Source organism: Calonectris borealis, chromosome 1 (assembly GCF_964195595.1).
Source record: "Calonectris borealis chromosome 1, bCalBor7.hap1.2, whole genome shotgun sequence".
Lineage (NCBI taxonomy): Eukaryota > Metazoa > Chordata > Aves > Procellariiformes > Procellariidae > Calonectris > Calonectris borealis.
Genome location: NC_134312.1, coordinates 54495414 through 54510735, shown reverse-complemented (window position 1 = coordinate 54510735; position 15322 = coordinate 54495414). Strand labels below are relative to the sequence as shown.

General features: G+C 45.0%; 3 protein-coding genes across 4 annotated transcripts; 1 reads left to right on the top strand and 2 right to left on the bottom strand.

The window, feature by feature from the left end:
• The first annotated feature begins 487 nt into the window (after positions 1 to 487).
• On the top strand, positions 488 to 1088 carry LOC142085875 (histone H3). Its single transcript, XM_075158401.1, has one exon. The coding sequence runs from the start codon at positions 512 to 514 to the stop codon at positions 920 to 922; it is 411 nt and encodes a 136-aa protein (XP_075014502.1). The 5' UTR covers positions 488 to 511; the 3' UTR covers positions 923 to 1088.
• A 3213-nt stretch (positions 1089 to 4301) lies between these two features.
• On the bottom strand, positions 4302 to 6124 carry LOC142083355 (histone H3). 2 transcript variants are annotated; one of them, XR_012674031.1, is made up of 2 exons: positions 5242 to 5515; positions 4302 to 4772 (listed from the first exon to the last, which is right to left on the bottom strand). XR_012674031.1 is itself a non-coding variant. In XM_075152668.1 (2 exons), the coding sequence occupies exon 1, from the start codon at positions 6090 to 6092 to the stop codon at positions 5682 to 5684; it is 411 nt and encodes a 136-aa protein (XP_075008769.1). In that variant the 5' UTR covers positions 6093 to 6124; the 3' UTR covers positions 4316 to 4772; positions 5527 to 5681. The 2 variants fall into 2 exon arrangements, 1 of the variants encoding a protein (XP_075008769.1); XM_075152668.1 differs by lacking the exon at positions 5242 to 5515 and adding an exon at positions 5527 to 6124 and having other exon boundaries at positions 4316 to 4772.
• Positions 6125 to 7635: 1511 nt separating this feature from the next.
• Positions 7636 to 8010, bottom strand: LOC142085831 (histone H4). The gene has a single exon (XM_075158264.1). It carries the CDS (start codon positions 8001 to 8003, stop codon positions 7692 to 7694), a length of 312 nt encoding a protein of 103 aa, XP_075014365.1. The 5' UTR covers positions 8004 to 8010; the 3' UTR covers positions 7636 to 7691.
• Positions 8011 to 15322: the final 7312 nt, after the last annotated feature.

Below are 15322 nucleotides of genomic sequence, written 5' to 3'. Positions count from 1 at the left end.
TCTTTCCCTCGGTGATAATGTGCCTGTTACTATAAGAGGGAGCTTTGTGCGACATTGAAGGAACTTTTTTCTTCTTTTGTTAGCAGCCCACCAGAAAAAAAAAAATCTGTTAAAATAATTTGCGGTTTTAAGAATAGCTCCTGAATTTGCGGTTTTAAGAATAGCTCCTGAGTCTCCACACGGTTTTTAATCTGTCAGGAGCTCGGCGGAGAGGGAAAGCCGGAGAAGCAGAAGGGATACGAGCGCCGCGTCTGAAAAATCCGCCCCCCAGGCCTCGGACTCGCGCCGCGGGAGCCCTGACTCGGAGCGGGGTGGGGGTGGGGAGGGTGGGGGTGCAGGCAGCGGCGAATTCGGCTTCCTTGGACCCAGGCGGGGATTTTCACGGTACCCAATGAGGTCGCGTTTCCCGTCGTCCAATCAGAGACGAGGCGGCTCTATAAATAACGGCACCGTGCCCTTCGCTTTCATTTACTCCTGTTCGGTTCACGGGAGAGGTTGTAGGCGGTTGGCGATGGCGCGCACGAAGCAGACGGCGCGCAAGTCGACGGGCGGGAAGGCGCCCCGCAAGCAGCTGGCCACCAAGGCGGCCCGCAAGAGCGCGCCGGCCACGGGCGGCGTGAAGAAGCCGCACCGCTACCGGCCCGGCACGGTGGCGCTGCGCGAGATCCGGCGCTACCAGAAGTCGACGGAGCTGCTGATCCGCAAGCTGCCCTTCCAGCGCCTGGTGCGCGAGATCGCGCAGGACTTCAAGACCGACCTGCGCTTCCAGAGCTCGGCCGTGATGGCGCTGCAGGAGGCGAGCGAGGCCTACCTGGTGGGGCTCTTCGAGGACACCAACCTCTGCGCCATCCACGCCAAGCGCGTCACCATCATGCCCAAGGACATCCAGCTGGCCCGCCGCATCCGCGGCGAGCGCGCCTGAGGCTCTTGCCGCGGCCCCTCCCCGGTTCCGGCAGACGCCGAGGCAGCCCACACAGACCCAAAGGCTCTTTTAAGAGCCACTACGTGCACAATAAAAGGAGCTGTAGCACTGTTGTTAAACGGGCACGCTTTAGAAATAACAATGTTTTGTTGATTTTTTTCTACGCTGTAGTATTTGATTTTACGGCGCCAGGTCCTCTTTTGGGGTTTCTTTTTGTTTTGTTTTGTTTTTTTTTCATATTTTACTACATTGCCTGCTTATAAACATTCTTATAAACCCCACAGGCTCTAAATTTCCTGCTCTGCAATTCGCCGAGTGCTTTGCAAATACTGAAGGGGAGTAACGGGTATTGTATGAACACTGGGCGGGGAGGAGAGACAAAATTGGAGGCGGGGGTGTGTGTCGATGTACCAGTTTAAGGACGGCGAGTAGAGAACATCAGACAAAATGGAGGTTTTTACATCGCCGTGACTATGCCGGACTCGAAACAGCTTTGAGGGAGAAGGGGCGGGACACGGCTCTGTCCGGGGCGGGCCCGGGCTCAGGAATTCTGCGCCTCCAACTCTCCCGGCTGGCTGGGCCTAGGCAAGAGCAGAAACTTACCGCCGCTCACGGGAGTTGTGTTACTGTTGAACCCGTCTAAGGCAGTCTGTTTGAAAGGGGGCTGCTGCTTTGCTCCAGCATTTGTGAACGCCGGGAGCAAGAATATCTGTCTCAAAAGATGGGTTTTGAGGCCGGCCTCAAAACGATGGATGACCACGCTGAAGAGAGAGGGAGTGTGAGGCTGCTTTCTCACAGTGCAGAAACAGACCTAAAAAGGCCAAGAAACTATGATTGAAAAGTACTGTATGCAGGAATAACTATCAAGTTTGTCCGGATTTCTTACCATTGATAATACAAAACTGTGGAATAAAGTTTGCGTATTTCCTGAGTTTTTTTTTTTTTTGGTGGATGGGGGGGTATTTTTAATAAGAGTTTTATAAAAATCTTGGAGTGGAAATTTGTGTATTCTTCCAATAATGAGTATACATATATTTGTCTTTGAACTTGCACTTCCCCAGATAGTGATTACGAGATTTTATGCAGTCAGAAAATATGCTCAATTGTCAGATTTCTGCAGTCAGGTTTCTAGGATTCTTCAGAAGATACTGGCAGGATACATGTATATATGTACAGAGCTTTCAGCCTTCCTTATAAGGACCCACCTTTGCTCGAGTTCTATGAGACATGCACAACAGGAGTGACCAGCCGAATAACATCCTGATCATTAAAATAGGAAGTTAAAAATTAAGCCTCAGATTCATAACAGAGAGTAATAACAGTTTCTACCATAATTTTTGGAAACATCTTCCTGGCTTCTCCCCGGCTGTGAAAGGTCACAGTTGGTTCCTCTTAGAGGTCCTTGCTGCGCTATAGACACAATTTGTCAGAGACAGCACTCGGATGGATGAGAAAAGAAGGTGGAAAGACTTGCAGAGTGTAGCAATCAGGCCAGGTTAGGTTGGTTTGGGGGTTTCTTTCCCCTTTTTTTGTTTGTTGGGTTTTTTTTTTCCCCTTCTTTTTTTCCCTCCCACATAAAGGCCCCTGAATGAGTTTGTTGATCTTCATGGCCTTATTTTGAAACCAGGTTACAATGGAAGTAGAGAGCTGCAGTGTTACCAAGTGATGAATAGAACAGCTGTGCAGTCTGTAGCAAACAGAGGAGCTAGTCTATTTTCTGATTCTGTCTCTTGCAAACAGAATGTATACTTTTTTTTTTTAAGATAGTTTTCACTTCTATTTATTTGTATGTAAATTAAAAACTTTTCTGAGTTTGTAGTGAATCAGAATAAAAGAAACCCAGATGATATGGAAAAAAAATACTGGCATGTTTTGGAATTGAAGTTTTATACTATAGCATAACTAAGTTTCTCCTTGTCTTGAGAGGCAGCATAATGTGAGAAGAGACTTTGCACTGACAGCCTCGGGAGTAAACAAAACCTTCCAATAGGCCATAAAAGTTCTGTGTTCTCTTAAAAGTCAGATGACAAAAGCATAACTTCATTCCTTGCTTCTGCTGCTTCAGTTGTCCTAGAGCATATTTAATGTTAACGGGGGCGGGGGAAGGAACTGTCTTATTTCTAACAAGTACCACCTGGGTAAGATCCTACCCAGTCCTTTTTAGCAATTTTACTGGAGACCACTGATACAAGATCTGGGAACACAAACAAGATATTAACTACTTATCAGTCACGATGAATAATTTCCTCATTCACTTTTGAGAGCAGATTCCACAGTCTGGTATCAGCGAGGGCTCCTTTAGAGAGCATGGGTGTGCACTGTAAGCAGGCACCAGTGTCTGTTTCAGTAAGGTCATTTTTGTTCACCCCATGACCTCACTCTTTATTTATTTACAATTGTAACAAGTCTGAGGTTTTAGCCATTGTAACCTTTGCTAACCTCACAGAATCACAGAACGGTTTGGGTTGGAAGGGACCTTAAAGATCATCTAGTCCAACCCCCCTGCCATGGGCAGGGATACCTTCCACTAGATCAGGTTGCTCAAAGCCCCGTCCGACCTGGCCTTGAAACTTCAACACCTCGAAGCAGTGCCTAGCTACAAACTTAAGTCATTTCAGTTAATAATACACTGCCAATGTGGAACAACAGTTACAATCAGGATGGAGCCTGCTGAAGTCTTAGAGTGTAGCCAGACATCTAGTTAATTTCAAAATTATAATCATATAATTCCTTTCACATTGCACTTACAGGCACAGTCTCTGTGCTATTCCAGCAGGAGCACTTCCACTTTCAACTTTATAAAATTGTCACCCTTTACTCTGCAAGTAAGGTGATGTACAAAGAGATGAATAGAATAGAATATTTGAGTTGGAAGGGACTTACAACAATCATCTAGTCCAAATGCGAAGTAGCTTCTTTCATTTGATCTAACATATCATATTATTGGAACCACAAAAAATAAAGCCAGATGGATAAAGCTGGGTGGTGCTGGGGCAGAGGGGACTGGGAAAGAGACAGAGGTGGATGGATACTGAGAAGAATTTAAATTTGTGAGTGAGGGAAAAGCATACAGATGTGTGTATATACATATAGAACATGTACGTGTGTGTGTGTGTATACATTCATATCTACATCGTTATGCTGTGAATATTAGTTGTATCTACCAGGTTTTACCTCCTGTGTAGTGTTTCTGAAACACACCCTATGAAACTTCTTGCAGGGTTCCCCAGATGCCATGCTCAAATATCTGAATTTTAATTTCAGACTGACTTGGCTGTTACAGAAGCGTATTGGATAGGCCAGACTCCACTATCAGGGGCAGAGGAAAAGATGCTGTAACAACAAAGAAGCAAAAACCATAGGAATCTGAATGTTTTATTTGTGAATGAATAGAAAAGGTGAATTCTCTGAAATACTAAAACAGCTAGAGTCTGCAAGACTTGACACAATCAAGAAATTGAAGTGAACTAAAGGCCAACTGTGATTTCCTGACTACAAAACTTAATTGAAACAACTAAATTCTAGTAAATGTTGACCTTCTGATCCTCCCATGTGTATTCCTCTACTGACTCCACCTTCTTTTTATCATCAAACACAAAACACTTATCCTCAGTTGTCAAAAACATATAAGCATATTTCCTACAGGCCTCTCATCAGTTACAAAGCTGCCAAGGCTTGACAGCTGCTTCCTTTCCCCAGTCCTTTTGGTCCCACACAAAAGCCACGAAACTTTCCCCTGTGCCGGTGCTCTCCATGTATTTGGAAAATGGGAGGGAGGATGTCCCAGAAGCATCCACCAGGTTCTCTTTGCTTTTTCCAAGCTCTTCTTCGTCCTTTATTCCAGCCTTTCCTCGAAGTCATAAAGCAAACAAAGAAAATTGAGAATATAAATCACAATTAGACTAATTCATTGAACTTCCCATTTTTATCCCTTGCATCAGGCTTATCTTCTTAGCACTTTTGTTTTATTTATCTCATACTTATAGAGGTAGGGGTCTCGGATATCTAATACAGCGTTAGGACTTTTAGAGTATATCCTAGTAAGAGTAATGATAGAGTATATTTACATCAACTTTTTTTAATAAAAAGCTGTTTGAAGCTTATCCTCCAACACTAACTCAGGTTATGCCTTCCACATTGCTTAAAAGTAAAAACCTGCACTGCTCCATAAAACCATTACAAAATAAAATATTTTACAGGAAGTATCAAGTCTAGGGAGGGGGCAGAATTATCATAGGCTTTCTGTCCTACTCTACTTTTTTTTTTTAAGGATTATAGTTCTTGCCTTTCATATTAAATGAAAAGTCTTTTTCATTTACCTTATCTGAGCATTCCTTGTTCTGATTCGTACAGTTTCTTTTTCTGTATAGTCGATTAGGTATTTCCAAACCTCTCACTGTAACAGCATGTAGCAGTCTGCTCGATCAAGCAGTTTGAGACGACTGCTTCGGAAGGCTCATAAACATGTTTTTACTGGAATTGCGGTATCTGATTGCAAAGGGCTATTGACAAGTGTCCAGAGAAATAAGCTGAGCACAGAGCTGGAGAGGGTGTGAAGGAAACAAGCTAATACTAGTACTCATAAAACAGTCCCAAAAACTTACACCTTAAAAGAACTTCAGGATGATTTAGTCTTGTATGCAAGTATCAAGAACGACCGTGTCACAGCTCTCTTGTGCAACGTGGTGGCTCTTAAAAGAGCCTTTAGGGTGCAAGGACGAAGTTCAGGATCACAGAGGGGGGAACTGCGGCAGGAGCCTCAGGCACGTTCACCGCGGATGCGGCGGGCCAGCTGGATGTCCTTGGGCATGATGGTGACGCGCTTGGCGTGGATGGCGCAGAGGTTGGTGTCCTCGAAGAGCCCCACCAGGTAGGCCTCGCTCGCCTCCTGCAGCGCCATCACGGCCGAGCTCTGGAAGCGCAGGTCGGTCTTGAAGTCCTGCGCGATCTCGCGCACCAGGCGCTGGAAGGGCAGCTTGCGGATCAGCAGCTCCGTCGACTTCTGGTAGCGCCGGATCTCGCGCAGCGCCACCGTGCCGGGCCGGTAGCGGTGCGGCTTCTTCACGCCGCCCGTGGCCGGCGCGCTCTTGCGGGCCGCCTTGGTGGCCAGCTGCTTGCGGGGCGCCTTCCCGCCCGTCGACTTGCGCGCCGTCTGCTTCGTGCGCGCCATCGCTCTGAGAAAAGCCGGCTGCCTCTTCGAACCGGTGCTGTGGAATGGTAACGTTCCCTTGGCCGTGGCGGCTTTTATAGCCTATTCTCCTCTCTGATTGGCTGGCAGCAATGCGCCGTTTTTATTGGATACTTTCAAATGCGAAAAGCCCGCCTCGAAAGCGCGCCGTTTTACCAACCGCCCTCACCCTCCCCCCGTCTTGCACTCGCCGCTCGTTTTCGGTTTTGTCCATTTCTTATAGCAATTTCTACAGTCTGTCTAAAAAATGAAAACCTTTAGCGAAAAGTGTTCAAAAGGGAAATGGTTAATTGTAAATTACACTGTCCTGAATGCACAGGGGATTCATGTTTGTTTTCTTTTAATTCATTGAGGCTCGACCTTTGAAAAAAATAAGTGTTGTGCAGGTTTTCCTCAATAGGTATCCTTATAACAGTATTTTGAGGCTTGAGGTTTTTTCTTTTTTTCAGGGGGGAGAGGGGGTTGTTGGGTTTTTGGTGGTTTTGTGTTGGTTTTTGTTTTTTTTTTTTTTTTAAACGTAGAGTAACTTTAATCTGGAAATAGTAGAAAGTAGTACCATAGCTGGTATGGTAAATGCTTTTGGATTGAGACAAATTGTACATGAAAATGCTCTAATTCCAGGGATAGTGTTTTCAACGACTTTGAATTTCTTTCAGCACAAGAAGTATTCCCAGGCTGTTGCTTGCTGAAATACAAACTTTGTAGTCCGTGAGCTTTCCATTTTTCCCTCTGCATATTTCTGCTAAGTTTTCCTAGGCAGGCGAGTTGTCCTCACAGCCTGAGTAGAGAAGGGCCTTCGGGCAAAGGGAGGATGGGTACTGACACTGGATACGGAGAACTGCTCCGGCTTCAGCAGCCCTAAATTGAAAGAAAAAGCTTCCTAAGCTTTAACACACCGGACACCCACAGAATAACGGATGACTCCCTAAAAATCACTTCTAGAGGACAGACTTGCGATCATTCCGGTATTTAAAATTTTACAAGGAGGAGTTCGGGGGCGGCCGGCTGTGACACCTCCCACCCCGCACCCGTATACATTTCTACCTGCCGAGCATCAGTACGGGGATTAACATAATTTAAATACCAATAGGTATCTACTTCTGCTACTGTTTACTCAATTAGGGAAAAAATACAAGCTACAACGAGAGATACCCACAGGGCGATGCGTACCTGCCTCTGAGCCGGGCCAGCTCACCCGCTGAAAGCAGGAGCCAAAGTTTAGGGTGTTCTGCTATTCAGCTCGATTTTTCGGAGAATAAAAAAAAAGTCCTAAACTCATTAGAGTCCAATTATGCCGATACCGAAATCAATAGCTTTGTGTGTTCTCTGATCCACTTAACTAGGATAGTCCACAATTATTAGCAACGCACATTTAGTTAATTAGTAAGTACTTAACCACGTTTTAAGAGCTATTTACATAGTATTTTACCGCTAAAAAATACGATTAATTAACGGAAATAAAGTGTAAATACATTCACTTTGCTTTGACCAGCTTTAAAGCAACACAGCTCTTTTCCAGTTTAAGTGGGTGGCTCTTAAAAGAGCCTTTGGGTTCTCGAGATGGTGCGGGAGCGGAGAGCTTTAGCCGCCGAAGCCGTAGAGGGTGCGTCCCTGGCGCTTGAGGGCGTAGACCACGTCCATGGCCGTCACCGTCTTCCTCTTGGCGTGCTCGGTGTAGGTGACGGCGTCGCGGATCACGTTCTCCAAAAAGACCTTCAGCACGCCGCGCGTCTCCTCGTAGATCAGCCCCGAGATGCGCTTCACGCCGCCGCGCCGAGCCAGGCGGCGGATGGCCGGCTTGGTGATGCCCTGGATGTTGTCGCGCAGCACTTTGCGGTGGCGCTTGGCGCCCCCCTTGCCGAGCCCCTTCCCGCCCTTGCCTCTGCCAGACATGCTGCCTCTGCTGAGGTCCGGGAAAAGAGTGTAGCGAGAGCGGGGCGGTGCGGCGGCTTTTATGTGGTGGGAGCCGACCTGGTTGGGGACTGCAGCGAGGAGGGGCGGGGTTCCCGCCATTTTTTCCTGCTCCGTCACAGGTCGTGATGGAACATCGCTTGCTCTTACCTGTTAAACACTGCTGTAAAGTCTACGAAGTAAACAAAAAATTACCCCTGCGCCCCAAAAAAATCCCAACGACGTACATGTTCGTAACAATTAGAAAGCTTCCCCCCCCCTCGCTTGGATTTGTATAAACCCATTTGCTATGCATATGTTTGTGTATTTTATTTTCTTGCAATGACTGAGGTCTGTTTGAATTACTTTAAATTCTCATTATTTTCACGCTGTTGTTCATTTATTGTTTTGTTTTATTTGTATTCAAAGTTCTAGAACCTTGCTTTAGAACTTTTAATGTTTTGAAATCTCTTACCAGTTTTAGGGGATTTTCCACAATTTCTGTGCTGTCAGGTTTTCTAATATATTGGGTTTGTATTTTGCTTTTCACCTCTCATTTCTTAAATGGGAAGTTTGATACTCTTTTCTGATTTTTACATAAGGAATTTTGAGTGCGTAAACACATATTGAGCAGAAGGTGGAATAGAATATTTTTTATATTATTTCCTGTATCTTAGATTGTGACTGGATCGATGGGCCGAGGCCAACTGTATGAGGTTCAGCAAGACTAAGTGCCAGGTCCTGCACTTGCATCACAACAACCCCGTGCAACGCTACAGGCTTGGGGAACAGTGGCTGGAAAGCTGCCTAGAGGAAAAGGACCTGGGGGTGTTGGTTGACAGGCAGCTGAATATGAGCCAGTAGCATGCCCAGGTGGCCAAGAAGGCCAACGGCATCCTGGCTTGTATCAGAAATAGTGTGGCCAGCAGGACTAGGGAAGTGATTGTCCGTTTGTACTCAGCACTGGTGAGGCCACACCTCGACTATTGTGCTCTGTTTTGGGCCCCTCACTACAAGAAAGACACTGAAATGCTGGGGCGCGTCCAAAGAAGAGCAAGGAAGCTGGTGAAGGGTCTAGAGAAGAAATCTTTTGAGGAGCGGCTGAGGGAACTGGGGTTGTTTAGCGTGGAGAAAAGGAGGCTGAGGGGAGACCTTATCGCCCTCTACAACTACCTGAAAGGAGGTTGTAGCAAGGTGGGTGTTGGTCTCTTTTCCAAGTAGCAAGTGACATGACAAGAGGAAATGGCCTCAAGTTGCGCCAGGGCAGGTTTAGATTGGACATTAGGAAAAATTTCTTCACTGGAAGGGTTATCAAGCACTGGAACAGGCTGCCCAGGGAAGTGGTTGACTCACTTAGATTTGGTATAGTCTTAAGCATACCTCCCTTCTTTTCCTGGAAGGAGTGAACAGGTGAGCTGATTATGATACTGGGGTTTAAAAAATGTATTATGCTTGCTACTGTTCTTATTTATACCGAACTGACAAGTCACAAAACAATAAACAAACTCGAGCCTTTTCTGCTGTTACTAGCCTAGAGAAGGATTCCCGAATAGTTTTGGGGCTTTTTTCTTAATTATGACTTTCTTTTCTTCACTCACTAGTGCTTCATTAGCAGCAGAACATCACATTTCAGTACTCCTTCCTTTCTGCGCCCCAACCCCTTGCCCATACTTAATAATGACAGTGCTCAAGCAAGAGCACTTCAAATTTTGTACATTTAGCACATATTTAGGCTAAAGACAGATTCACAACAAGATGGAATCAAGAAAGACTTACTTCTGCGAGACAGTGGCAAATGACTAAGCCTCTAGAGTGCTGAGAACACTTGCTGTCTATCCCCATAATTTTTACACCCAGCTTTTGGTTTCCATTTGTAAGTTTTCAGCTGCCTTGCTTATATTTCGGGTTTGCATCCTCTAGGTAATTAATTCATATGTGCTTAAAGTCTAGCACAATAAGATATCGCTCCTGTAGGGTATTGTGTCTGTATCGATAACATCAGGGTGAGTAATTAGAATACACAGTTATTAATTTAATCCTGACGTAAAAAACATAATTCATGAAATGGAAATAGAATTTAAGGCTTCAACTCTTAGATCAATATTAGGCAAAAAACCTACTGACAGCCATTATATTGTAAGAATATATATGAATAAACACCTGGAAGGGTACTCATATTTTTCAAACTAGTAGTTTTGAATTTTGTAGGGTATTGGACAGGTTTTCGTATTCCTTGTGCTTTCCACTCACTGGCAGCTGGTGCTTCATTTCCTATTCAAAATATTCTGTCACTTTCAAAGGAAAAATGGAATTGCAATCTGTCCTTTGTGAATGAGACAGGTTGTACAGGCCCCTGCTTTGCACTGTTATCATGCTTCTGTGATCTGCCATGCTGAAAACATACTAGATCTCATCTGGACTATCTGGGCGAATGAAACCAAATGTTCCCTTGTACTGAAAACCTGGCGCTTTTGACAGAACCAAGAGTGGAGGAGAGCTCTGAGAAGGGCAAAAGGACAATGAGCTTGAGGAACAGTGTACTGTAAAGAAAGCTGCACTTATCTCAAAACCAGGGAGGCTGGAGGGTTACCATGCTTTTAGGTAAGACAGATGCACCAGTGAGTCATCAGGTTCCCTCAGACAACTAACAAAGAATAATGTCTTCCTGAGCAAGCCAGACCAGCACAAGGGGTGGGAGGGGGGTGCCGTGTATATGTGGCTCAGCCCAACATGAAGTATAAAAGCTGGACATCAAATAAAACAAAGTTTGAAGAGAGCAATGGGCTTGAGATGGTTTCAACCAACATATTCCTTCCCAGCACCTGGGGAGGCCCAGCATCGTGACAATGAACGTATAGAGACCGGTAATGAGAATCATGTTTGCACTGTGATTCAACTGTATATTGCAAATGTTATATTATGCTTGTGATTCAATTTCAGTACATTGCTGTATCACTCTGCTGAATCAAAATCCCATGTAATGCCAGATATGCTCAATAAGGGAATTTGATATTAAACATTAAACTCTCATCATGCGTAATATCTAAAAGAACCTGGTTGGAGAGTATTCAACTCTGACAGCACAGAAATGTGGTCAGCTGGGACCTGTCTCTACATGTGGGTAAGACTGTAAACTGCACAAGATCTGACTTCTTTGGCACACTTCAGGCTTCTAAATCTACTCCAGTGGTCCTTGTTCTCTATATCCCTGTGCCCACATACCCCTCCTTCAATTCAGCATGTAAGCCACGCTACAAAGCTGTGCTTACTGAGATTGAGCAGACCACATAATTTTGGTAAGAAATACTTTAAGCACAGAAAGCTTTTACCTTGAGACTGAGGCCCAAGTCAACATTTGCATGTGTGGATCTGCCATTTGGAAGGAATCTCCTGGCAGTAGCACGGTTGTAGAAGCGGTTTATGCCGCTTAAGTAAAACTAGCAAACAATGTCACCTAATGTTTAAATGTCTAAATGTTACAGCTTCCCAGTGTGTTGATCATATCTATCTATTTGATAGGTATGACAAGAGATTTGGGGGTACTGTGATCATGAATATAGTCTAATAATTGGTACTCTGATAACTAATTTCATCTCTCCCCCTTCCCTGCTAGCTGAGACAATCAGAGGTGGAGAGCCCCATTCTCATCTTTTGTTTAAAGGCTCCCCTCAGTCAGAGATCCAAGAGGTGGGGCTGCAGCCCTGGTTTGGACTGTTTCCAACCTTCTTGTTGCTGCCAAGTTCAGGAACTACACAGGGAATCAAGAAAAGACCTCTGTCGTGGCCCAGCAGCCTGGGCTGAGGATGCAGTTTGCCATGCAGAGAGAGTGGCTTTTTACAGATTAGAAGGTGATCCACAGAAGGGCAAAATCTTCTAGAAATCGTCCCGCTTCCCCTGCGCCATGCCAGCTGCGGGCAAGGGCAAGTGCATGTTGTCTGAGTCACTGCTGTGTTGCTCTGCAAACCAGCAGGAGCTGTATGTCGTTTCCTCATGGAAAACGACATCACAGGATTAGTCTCCGCAACAGCGGATCTCAGGAAGGGACACTGCACACGCACTTCTGAAGGAATGTTGTGCTTGGCAGGCACCAACACCCAAGCACTCACATGGCTCTGCCACCACTCACACCTCCTGCTCACCAGGCCAGATGTTTCAGGGTTCCTTTCAAAGCAATGTTGTTTGTGCTAGAATTGCAAAAATACACTTTCTGGAGTGTTTCTCTCACACAACAACGCACCAGCTGTCAGGACAGCTGTTCATGGCCAGCCTAGCATGACTTTGGAGTAGTGAGTGTGATGTGTCTCACTCTGCCTTGGAAGAAGAAGGCTTGCTTGGGCCTCATCCCCCACCACACCATGCACAAGTTGCAGCCTTGTTGAGATACATAGGTCTCTCTTTCCCCCATCATCGAAGCTTTAGGAAACATCCACTCATGACTTCTGACTGCAGCCTGGCAGTTCCCCCCATCTACAGCCTGTCGGCTCCCTCGACATGGGCAGGGTGCTGGCAGGCTCACTGAACAGCTGGTATAGCTGAATAGGTCTATGAAGAAAGGCTGGAGAAACTCCTAGACCAGGTTTGAGGTGTTGGGAAGATAGTAATATACCCAGTTCCTCATGTGAAGATGTTTTAGGACATGGGAGAGAAGGGACAGGGACGATAACCTGTAACCGGGGGCAGGGGCATCCCTTTGCCCATGTTGAGTTCCTCCCTTGGCACTGGGTTTCTCCCAGGAAGACATAAAGGATAAAGCCTAGTCAGACCTCCACCAAGTGGTTTCCCAGGAACAGGGTGGCCCATGGAGTTCAGAGCTCTGTAGCACACCATGCAAATCTACTCCTGCATTTGGGTAAGGGACAGCAAACAGCAAACCAGCTACTTGGCAACCACAACTGACACTTGACTGCTTCTCTTAAATCCTTACTCTGCTTTCTAAACTGGCATTTGAAGCAGCACAGGTCCCCTGATACATTGACCATTGATTAAGCTGGAAAGACATATCACGAAAGTATTGTAAGCACAATGTTTCCTGCACAGCCAAGACTGATCAGCTCCTCTCCTTGCCTGGGCTCCTGCAGAGCTGCACTGGGCAGTAAGTTTTCCCATTGAACTCTGCCAACTCTTATAGAGCTGTAAGTACTTAACAGCAGCTGAAGTACTGCCCTGTCCAAACAGTCTCTCTGAGGCATAGTTTTCCAAGTAATGAATCTACTGTGGGCATCCCTGTAGGAATGTATTGAATTTTGTCTTGGGCTGTGTGTTTCTGGAGGAAGCCAAGTCTGGAAAATAATGACGTGCACTGTGTCGGTGTTTTCAGACACTACTGCTGTGCTTTGTCTTTGTTACAGTAATACTTGGTTGGAAAACCAAATACTTTGGTTGGAAACCCCAGCTGCTTACAGGGTTTTATTTATGCTTACGCTCTGGACAAAGCAGCAGGCTTGCCTTTAAGGATTCAGCAGTTAAGGAAGCCACCACAACGCCCAGGTTCTGTCCAGGTCAGACCAGTCATTTCCCAGCTCATGCTGATTCAAGTAGCAGTTCTGCTTCATGTGCAGAACTTTGCACTTCTCTTTGACAAACTGCACAAGATTTCTTTTGGCCCGTACCTCAAGTTTATTGCAGTCCCTTTTAACTGAATGTCTTAATTTTGACTCTGTCTACCCTTCCTAACTTAGTATCATCCACACATGCTGAAGGTACATTCTGTCTTATCATCCAGGTCGTTCCAGAAAACACCAAATAATATCATATTATCATAGGTAAGATTTCAGCATCCTATTTCCCCTCACGCAGCGTGAAGGGTTAGAATTACCTTTGACAGCTTAGGAAATGGCATCTAATAACATGTACATCCTGAGTGCCACTGAAGGGGTGGGATGTAGATTTTCTATATTGATGGCCTAGTTTCGATTTCCATCTCTGATTGAATCAGTATTTGCAATCTGACTCAAAAAAAAAAGAATTGTCATTTGTCTGTGTTGTGTGCCTGGGAGAATAGACAGTGTGTGACAGAGGTTCAGATACCACATTTCAATTTTTTCCAGGCTCTCAGTGAGAGTTACAGGGAGGGTTACATGTCCACGCTTTTGCGTGTAGGTCCCTAGTATTTCTTTGTCTTTCTATATTTACCTGCTTCCTTTTTTTCTTTGACTGAAAACAATACAAAATTTATAGTCTACACTTAGTAGAACAAAATCCTGCTTATAACTGGGATGCCTATGTTTAATATTACTACTACTAATGATAATTCTCAGTCCCAGAGATGGGTGAAGTAAAACTTGGTTGCAAGAGGATCTCTGATCCACAGGCTTTCAGAAGCTGGAAAGACTATTTTGATGCTTTAGGCTGTCATCTTCTGGGCAGATACGGAGATTTTGAGGCTGATTCACTAAAACGCACAGCCCTTCTTTTTGGTGGTTAGCAAATATTTAGCAGTTATGGCAGGCAGGAGAGTCACTTCTCCCCACCTTTTGATCACCCCAGAATCTAGGGATTTTTTTTAAAGTGGCAGTTTTGCTGAGACTCCAACTAGCCTTAACAAGTCCTACAGTCATGGACAACATGATCACTGAGCCAAATCAGGGTAGCTCAAACTGGTCTTGACAAGCCTTGAAACTAAAGACTGTATGAGAGGTCACAATGTTTTTTGAAGCTACCTTTATTTAACTACCAAAATTTTAAAAGTGGCAGGAGTGCCATTCAGGGTTAATCTGTATATAGGTTTCACAAATTAACCTGGAGAAGTATTATTTGCATAATAGTACTGAGGGAAATGATTGTTTCCCTCCAATCAGCACTGGTGAGACCTATTTGGAGTGCTGTGTCCAGTTGTGGGCTCCACAGTGCAACAGAGACATGGACATAACTGGAATGAGACGGGTGAAGGGCCACAAAGATAATTAAGGGACTGGAGTATCTCTCATATGAGGAGACACTGAAAGAACTGAGACTGTTCACTTGGGAGAAGTCTCAGAGGAGTCTTATCCATGTGTTCAGATACCTGATGGAGGGAATAAAGGAGACAGAACCAGAGTCTTCTCAGCACTGGCCAGGACAGGAGGCAATGGGCACAAACTGAAACACAGGAAATTCTACTTAAACATAAGAAAGAATTTTTTTGGAACAGGGTGCCCATGCTAAAAATAGTAATTGTAATTAAATGAGTGTAGGCTTTTAGCTAAATTTGACTAATCATCTTATCTGGATTGTTTGCCTCCTGAAGTCTGAATGTCTAATCTATGTGTCTAATGTCTAATCTGTTTCTCCTCCATATAGAGCTTGTGTAAGAAAAAAATCAAGTGTTTTCTCGCTATTCAGTT

Coding starts and splice junctions, on each gene's coding strand:
- LOC142085875 (XM_075158401.1), top strand. CDS start 512: ATGGCGCGCACGAAGCAGACGGCGCGCAAGTCGACGGGCGGGAAGGCG.
- LOC142083355 (XM_075152668.1), bottom strand. CDS start 6,092: ATGGCGCGCACGAAGCAGACGGCGCGCAAGTCGACGGGCGGGAAGGCG.
- LOC142085831 (XM_075158264.1), bottom strand. CDS start 8,003: ATGTCTGGCAGAGGCAAGGGCGGGAAGGGGCTCGGCAAGGGGGGCGCC.